This window comes from Nerophis lumbriciformis, linkage group LG20 (assembly GCF_033978685.3).
Source record: "Nerophis lumbriciformis linkage group LG20, RoL_Nlum_v2.1, whole genome shotgun sequence".
In the NCBI taxonomy this organism is placed as follows: domain Eukaryota; kingdom Metazoa; phylum Chordata; class Actinopteri; order Syngnathiformes; family Syngnathidae; genus Nerophis; species Nerophis lumbriciformis.
The window spans coordinates 9,215,705-9,225,000 of NC_084567.2; the positions used below are offsets into that span (position 1 = coordinate 9,215,705).

A 9,296-nucleotide genomic window follows, 5' to 3' on the forward strand; every position below is an offset into this window, starting at 1 on the left:
ATAAAGCACTTCATTTCTATACTAAACGTACAAACCCCGTTTCCATATGAGTTGGGAAATTGTGTTAGATGTAAATATAAACGGAATAAAATGATTTGCAAATCCTTTTTAACCCATATTCAGTTGAATATGCTACAAAGACAACATATTTGATGTTCAAACTCATAAACCTTGTTTTTTTTTGCAAATAATAATTAACTTAGAATTTCATGGCTGCAACACGTGCCAAAGTAGTTGGGGAAAGGGCATGTTCACCACTGTGTTACATCACCTTTTCTTTTAACAACACTCAATAAACGATTGAGTAAACTAATTGTTGAAGCTTTGAAAGTGGAATTCTTTCCCATTCTTGTTTTATGTAGAGCTTCAGTCGTTCAACAGTCCGGGGTCTCCGCTGTCGTATTTTACGCTTCATAATGCGCCACACATTTTCGATGGGAGACAGGTCTGGACTGCAGGCGGGCCAGGAAAGTACCCGCACTCTTCTTTTACAAAGCCACGCTGTTGTAACACGTGCTGAATGTGGCTTGGCATTGTCTTGCTGAAATAAGCAGGGGCGTCCATGAAAAAGACGGCGCTTAGATATCAGCATATGTTGTTCCAAAACCTGTATGTACCTTTCAGCATTAATGGTGCCTTCACAGATGTGTAAGTTACCCATGCCTTGGGCACTAATGCACCCCCATACCATCACAGATGCTGGCTTTTGAACTTTGCGTCGATAACAGTCTGGATGGTTCGCTTCCCCTTTGGTCCGGATGACACGATGTCGAATATTTCCAAAAACAATTTGAAATGTGGACTCGTCAGACCACAGAACACTTTTCCACTTTGCATGAGTCTATCTTAGATGATCTCGGGCCCAGAGAAGCCGGCGGCGTTTCTGGGTGTTGTTGATAAATGGCTTTCGCTTTGCATAGTAGAGCTTTAAATTGCACTTACAGATGTAGCAACCAAGTGTATTTAGTGACAGTGGTTTTCTGAAGTGTTCCTGAGCCCATGTGGTGATATCCTTTAGAGATTGATGTCGGTTTTTGATACAGTGCCGTCTGAGAGATCGAAGGTCACGGTCATTCAATGTTGGTTTCCGGCCATGCCGCTTGCGTGGAGTGATTTCTCCAGATTCTCTGAACCTTTTGATGATATTATGGACCGTAGATGTTATAATCCCTAAATTTCTTGCAATTGCACTTTGAGAAACGTTGTTCTTAAACTGTTTGACTATTTGCTCACGCAGTTGTGGACAAAGGGGTGTACCTCGCCCCATCCTTTCTTGTGAAAGACTGAGCATTTTTTGGGAAGCTGTTTTTATACCCAATCATGGCACCCACCTGTTCCCAATTAGCCTGCACACCTGTGGGATGTTCCAAATAAGTGTTTGATGAGCATTCCTCAACTTTCTCAGTCTTTTTTGCCACTTGTGCCAGCTTTTTTGAAACACGCTGCAGGCATCAGATTCCAAATGAGCCAAAATTTGCAAAAAAAATTAAGTTTTCCAGTTCGAACATTAAATATCTTGTCTTTGCAGTCCATTCAATTAAATATAAGTTGAAAAGGATTTGCAAATCATTGTATTCTGTTTTTATTTACCATTTACACAACGTGACAACATCACTGCTTTTGGAGTTTGTAAACAAATAGATACTTATAGCTTGTCGAAAGGTCGCATACTGAAAAATCAAAGTATAAAAGGGCCATTTTGAAATAAAAAAAAATAAAATAAAGATAAAAACAGACATTATATATATTTAAAGACACACGTTAGGGTCAGCTTTGCATTATAAGTAACAAAGAGTATTATTGATAGTATCACATTTTCAGCTTTTTGCATGTCTTTTTGCCTTGTTATAAGTAATAATATGTCACCCATAACACAAAGCTGACACTAAGTTTTGTCTTTAAATATGCAGCACAGGTGCCAAACTCAAGGCCCGGGGGCCACATCTGGCCCGCCGCATCATTGTATTTGGCCCGTAAAAGTCTGGAAATAATAAATAATGCTATAAATTATTTTCTTGCTAAATGTAAATGGGAAAAAAAATGACATGTACTTCAAGCAATTGCGTATCTTTTCAACTTAAATATTATCCCAATAATGCAACAAATTTTATATTGTCATACGCTCCAAACATCCATCCATCTATTTCCTACCGCTTATTCACTTTACATTTTCTGTTAAAATAAAAAAAATAATACTTAAAATATCTGCTTGACTAATGATTTCTAAGCAGGTTATCCGTCAAATTGTACACTGTAAAAATAACAATAGACTTTACGGTAAAAAAAAAAAAACAAAAAAAAAAAAAAACAGTTCAGTCGCCAGAATTTTACCCGTAAAAAAAACAAACTGTGGAACATTTTTTCTATTTGCAGTAATACACTGTAAAAACTGTACATTTTACAGTAAAACACCAGCAGCTCAGTCACCTTTAAAAAAAAAACAACCTGTGGTTTATTATCATACACTCCAAACATCCATCCATCCATTTTCTACCGCTTATTCCCTTTGGGGTCGCGGGGGGCGCTGGAGCCTATCTTAGCTACAATCGGGCGGAAGGCGGGGTACACCCTGGACAAGCATTTTCTGTTAAAATACAAAAATTATACTTAAATACTTAAATATCTGCTTGACTGATATTATCGGCCGATAAATGCTTTAAAATGTAATATCGGAAATTATCGGTATCGGTTTCAAAAAGTAAAATGTATGACTTTTTAAAACGCAGCTGCGCCAATAACCCTTAAAGGCACTTCCTTTGTGTGCCGGCCCAGTCACATAATATCTACGGCTTTTCACACACACACAAGTGAATGCAAGGCATACTTGGTCAACAGCCATACAGGTCACACTGAGGGTGGCCGTATAAACAACTTTAACACTGTTCCAAATATGCGCCACACTGTGAACCCACACCAAACAAGAATGACAAACACATTCCGGGAGAACATCCGCACCGTAACACAACATAAACACAACAGAACAAATACCCAGAACCCCTTGCAGCACTAACTCTCCCGGGACGCTACAATATACACCCCCTGCTACCCCCTACCCCTCCCACCTCAACCTCCTCATGCTCTCTCAGGGAGAGCATGTCCCAAATTCCAAGCTGCTGTTTTGAGGCATGTTAAAAAATTTTAAAAAAGCACTTTGTGACTTCAATAATAATATGGCAGTGCCATGTTGGCATTTTTTTTCCATAACTTGAGTTGATTTATTTTGTAAAACCTTGTTACATTGTTTAACGCATCCAGCGGGGCATCACAACAAAATTAGGCATAATAATGTGTTAATTCCACGACTGTATATATCGGTATCGGTAATTAAGAGTTGGACAATATCGGAATATCGGTAAAAAAGCCATTATCGGACATCTCCAGTTTTTACAGTGTATTACTGCAAATGGAAAAAAGGTACGGGTACAAATCATTCAGTAATATGCTGTAAAAAATAAAAAAATAAAAAAGTAATTTTACAGTACAATTCTGGCGACTGAGCTGCCAGTTTTTAACCACAAAATCTACAAATATATATTTTTTACAGTGTACGTAAAACATGTATAGTAATCAAATGCATATTCAATTACGTGATATCATGAGGCAAATACTTTATTTCTACGTTATTCACTGTAACAAGCGGCCCTCTGAGGGCGGCCATAACTGCGATGTGGCCCTCAATGAAAACAAGTTTGCCCCCCCCTCCCCCGTGCCTTTGTGCGTTCACGTGCAAAACAGTGCTGCCCTTTACAGCGCCTTGTTTGTGCTGCAAACACAACACACCAGCCGAGCTGCCTGTCATGTTGTGTTATGTTCCTTACCCAAACTGACACGTGTCTTCCTTTCCTTTTTTTTCCATTTCAGGGCAAGCGGTGTACCGGCTGGTGACAAAATGAGGGGGGGCGTTTGTGCGGCCATGCTGCTGCTGCTACTTTCAGCTGCCCGATGCGGTTAGTGGTCTTTGTGGGAAAAAAAAACATGAAAATGTTCAATCAGTCCAAATAGTTGGGGTGGGGGGTGGGGGGTCAAAAACATCACAACAGCAGTTGGCTTTGGGATATTGCCAGGCAACTGGTTAGAGCTATGAAATAAGCTGGTGCAAAACTGCTTTCAGGTGCATGGTGACCTGCTGGGATAAAGAGGTCTCTTTTTAGAAAGGAGAGCTACATTTAGTGGGGAACTGCAAGTCTGTGAAGTAAAACAAACACTTCATTGAAAATCCACGTTATTAGTCTTTAAAGATCAGTCCCTCGGGAATTTGCGATGTTGCAATCCTGCAATTCATGCGTCATTTTAGTCAGTTGAAATTAGAATTTTTCTGGCTGGCTCTCAACGAAGGCGGACGCTTCCTTTCCCCCTCCTTTCCCTCATTTCACCTTTTTTGGAGCCTCTCTCTCTCTGCACTGTTCTCCAAAAGCTAAACATTGAGAAGGTATTTTTTGTCCTGACGGAACGTTTGCTGCTGGATACACGACGGACATGCGGGAGAAGCGGAGGGTCGTGTGCCTGGTGATTATTTGTCAGGTTCAAACACTGATGACATCTATTGAACAGACGAGAAGCAAGGAATCATGCAGAGACAGAGTTCAACTTGGCTCAATGAGGAGACACGTGTTTTGGGCTTGTTGCGTCGACCAGTTCTTCCTCCCAGGGAATCTAAGTTACTGGTCAATCCCAAGTTCTTTCGATGACATATATGCTGAGTAAGAAGGACCATCAAGACAGAATTGGAATATTTTCAAGTTTTACTAAAGCTTTAGGACAGGGGTTCCCAAACTTTTTGACTCGGGGGGCCGCATTGGGTTAAAAAAAATTTGGCCGGGGACCAGGCTGTATATGTGTGTGTGTATATATATATATATATATATATATATATATATATATATATGCGTGTGTGTGTATATATATATATATATATATACGTATATATATATATGTATGTATATATATAAGTTTTCCGCTCTTTAAGGCAAAATGATGATCAATTTGAGGGCTAAGAACGGACAATTAGAGTAGACAAGCATTACCCGAACCCAAACATCCTAATCTGCGTTTAGCCCTCTGCTCCCTCCGTACTTCGGCACATAAATGAGACCGCCCACAAATCAGCGCATGCTGAAGAGTCAGTCAGAAAGCGGTTTGAAGACGGCCTGTAAAACATCTTAAGTTATGTAGACCACAAGGACCTTTAACCTCTTAAGGCTCAAGCTGTTTGTTTACATGCTTTTTTTTTTATTTCTCTTTGCTATTTGGGCTTATTGGACCCTAATTAGAATAAAAACTAAGAATCATCTTTTGATATGATGTACTTAGTCCATAAGTACACAAACGTGTACTTCATGTGTAGTGACATGCTAATTCTTATTTTTACACTTTTTTTTCTCTAAATTATACTCTTCTGACACCACCAGATGGCAGTATAAGTGTCCACATAAGCGGCCATAAGACCCCAATTCAGTAGTGTACACAATTTTGGAAATAAGAGCTAAAAGGTGCTGTCCACGTATGTGGCCACTAAGCCTTTAGAGGTTTTTAATGCTAATGAGCTGTGTTTTTCGAGCGTGTGTATCCAAAACGCGCCATTGTGCAGATTTTACCTACTTTTTACTTCCACCCCTGTCCAAAAGTAGTAGACGCCATGTAACATTGGGACAGGAGGACACAAATGTTAGCGACACTAGCTTAGCTATGTTAGCCAAAGTGATAACAATATTGAAACATTTTAACCGCAACATCATATTAGCTTAGCCTATTTGCTGAAGAAATGGGGGACGATCAAATTTACTGCGCACACGTCTGTTGGCAGAGGGTCCTTTTAGGATGTGTAGCAAAGCCTGCTTTTTTTTTTTTTTTTTTTTTTTTTAGAAAAGGGGTGGGCTCATCTAGCTAGGGGACGGAAGTGGTATAATGTCTAAGATAGAAAAGTGGAGCAAACAAGCGAGGGCGATGATATTTTCTCATGTTTGCCCAGTGGCCTAGTGGTTAGAGCAGGGGTGCTCACACTTTTTCTGCAGGCGAGCTACTTTTTAATTGATCAAGTCGTGGGGATCTACCTCATTCATATATATAATTTACATTTACTTATTTATGAAATATATGTTTTTGTTAACAAGTTAAAGGTGTTTAATGATAATGCAAGCATGTTTAACACATATAGTTAATATTGTTAAAAAATTAAAGGTGTTTAATGATAATACAAGCATGTTTAATACATATAGTTAATATTGTTAACAAGTAAAAGGTGTTTAAAGATAATGCAAGCATGTTTAACACATATAGTTAATATTGTTAAAAAATTAAAGGTGTTTAATGATAATACAAGCATGTTTAACACATATAGTAGAGATGCGCGGATAGGCAATTATTTCATCCGCAACCGCATGACAAAAGTCGTCAACCATCCGCATCCACCCGAATTAACATTTAATCAACACCGCACCCGCCCGCACCCGCCCGTTGTTATATATCTAATATAGACGATGCAAGGCATTAGTGAGGTTATAAAGCTTTTGCCTGTTAAAGAAAGGAGACTGATCCAATGCAGCAATCATCTGGGAGCCGTGCTGAGCGCACCTCCAAGCGCGTGGAGGTGCGATGTCCTTCGCACCCGCAGCGGCTCCACCCGGGCTCGCGCCCGAGGCTTCAGCGGCGGCCATCCTACTCGTCGCGGCCTAGCCCTCGCGGCTCTCGCTGCCGGCGACGGCCGGGTATGGGCCCGACGCTCCAGCGCCATCCATTTTCAGGGCTAGTTGATTCGGCAGGTGGGTTGTTACACACTCCTTAGCGGGTTCCGACTTCCATGGCCACCGTCCTGCTGTCTATATCAACCAACACCTTTTCTGGGGTCTGATGAGCGTCGGCATCGGGCGCCTTAACCCGGCGTTCGGTTCATCCCGCAGCGCCAGTTCTGCTTGCCCCACCCCTTTCGTGAGCGCACTGCGCACGGAGTGACCCCTGTTACGCGCCCCCGGCAACGGGGGTGGCGGGCAGGTAAGCTGCGCGGGCGGAGCGCGCGGAGTGACCCCTGTTACGAGCCCCCGGCCACGGGGGTGGCGGGCAGGTAAGCTGCTTACCTGCTGCGCGTGACGCCGGCCGCGGCGAAGGCGGACGAGGCGGGGTGTCCGTTCGGTGGGCGCGGTGGTGACCCTGGACGTGCGTCGGGCCCTTCTCGCGGATCACCTCAGCTACGGCTCCCGGTGGGGCCCTCTCGGGGGAAGGGGCCTCGGTCCCGGACACCGGCGAGGCGTCCCTTCTCCGCTCCGTAAAAGTGTCCATCTCTTTTTTTTTTTTCTTCTGTTGTGGCATATGCAGCAGGTGCCTGCTCGTTTTTCGTATGTGGGTAACAACATTTAACTATGTATATATATTTCCGAATTGGTTTAACTGCCACCCGCCTGAATCTATTTAAAATCTAATTTTTTTTAATTTCAACCGCCCGACCCGACCCGCGGATAAAATCTAATTTTTTTTTATTTCAACCGCCCGAACCGCGGATAATCCGCGGACTCCGCGGTTGTGTCCGCAAACCGCGCATCTCTAACATATAGTTAATATTGTTAAAAAATTAAAGGTTTTTAAAGATAATACAAGCATGTTTAACACATATAGATTCCTTTCTTTCATGAAGACAAGAATATAAGTTGGTGTATTACCTGATTCTGATGACTTGCATTGATTATGCAGTGGTGCTGATAAGGTCCGCATTTTCGAATGGAGGAGAAAAAAAGTCCTCCTTTCTGTCCAATACCACATGAAAGTGGTTGGTTTTTGGCATCTTATTTGTCCAGCTTCCGTACCCCTTTGTATACACTTTACAAGAAATACATTGTCGGCAAACTCCGTAGCTTGCTAGCTTGTGCACGCCAGCTTTCTGAGACTCTTATTTTGGTAGCGCAACTGTGCAACTGTGCAGTCGGTCTTTGGAGTTTTGACGACAGGTACGGCGCCAGAGTCTGTTGAAATAAAGTGTTTCTCGCCTTCCAGTCGGTAATTTTAATGAGCTGGCAGCAGCCAGCGTCATCTCAGAAGACCCTCGGGTGCCGTGAATGTCAATCAAGTGACGAAAGATTTATGATCGCTCATTTTTAGGACTATTTTTTTAATGCCTGGCTGGTGATCGACTGACACACCCTCCGAGATCGACCGGTAGCTCGCGATCGACGTAATGAGCACCCCTGGGTTAGAGTGTCCGCCCGAGTCATACAAAAGACTATAAAAATGGGAGCCATTACCTCCCTGCTTGGCACTCAGCATCAAGGGTTGGAATTGGGGGTTAAAACACCAAAAATTATTACCGGGCGCGGCCAAAGCTGCTGCCCACTGCTCCCCTCACCTCCCAGGGGGTGACCAAGGGGATGGGTCAAATGCAGAGGACACATTTCACCTCTCTAGTGTGTGTGTGTGACAATCATTGGTACTTTAACTTAACTTAACTTTAACATAAACAGGCTCGAAAGAAACATATTGTAGGAACATTATTAAGTCAGTTTTGCATCATAGGATGACCTAAAAAGCTATAGCCTTGATCCAATTTGATTTTTTTTTGTCACTCTTTTCCAGATTTGACCTCACCAGGGAGACCGGTCCTGCTCGGCTGCCGGTCCCCTGAGAAGGAGACGTTCACCTGCTGGTGGGAGCCGGGCTTGGACGGAGGACTGCCGACGACACACCGCCTCTACTACCAGAGAGAAGGGTCAGTGCCACGCGCTTACCAATGACGTGCGGTCAGGGGAGGCAGGTGAGGGGAGGGCCTCACTTATTTTGATGGAGAAAAGAAAAGAATTAGCCATAAAATACATTTCAATATTTGTTCAGTAAAGTGTGTATACCAGGGGTCGGCAAGCCGCGGCTCTACGGCTCTTTAGCGCCGCCCTAGTGGCTCCCTGGAGCTTTTTCAAAAATGTATGAAAAATGGAAAAAGATGAGGGGAAAAAAATCTATTTTTTGTTTTAATATGGTTTCTGTAGGAGGACAAACATGACACAAACCTCCCTAATTGTTACAAAGCACACTGTTTATATTAAACATGCTTCACTGATTCGAGTATTTGGCAAGCGCCGTTTTGTCCTACTAATTTTGGTGGTCCTTGAACTCACCGTCGTTTGTTTACATGTATAACTTTCTCCGGCTTTCTAGGACGTGTTTTATGCCACTTCTTTTCCTGTCTCATTTTGTCCACCAAACTTAATGTTGTGCATGAAAGGTGAGTTTTGTTGATGTTATTGACTTGTGTGGAGTGCTAATCAGGCATATTTGGTCACTGCATGACTGCAAGCTACTCGATGCTAACATGCTATTTA

General features: G+C 42.5%; 1 protein-coding gene across 1 annotated transcript in view; it reads left to right on the plus strand.

Moving 5' to 3' along the window:
- Positions 1-5,085: 5,085 nt before the first annotated feature.
- Positions 5,086-9,296, plus strand: part of prlrb (prolactin receptor b) — a 33,732-nt gene continuing 29,521 nt past the window's right edge. Inside the window, exons 1-2 of the mRNA XM_061981139.2 lie at positions 5,086-5,149; positions 8,557-8,689. Coding sequence (XP_061837123.1) covers positions 5,086-5,149; positions 8,557-8,689 — 197 coding nt within the window. The remainder of the gene's footprint in view (positions 5,150-8,556; positions 8,690-9,296) is intronic.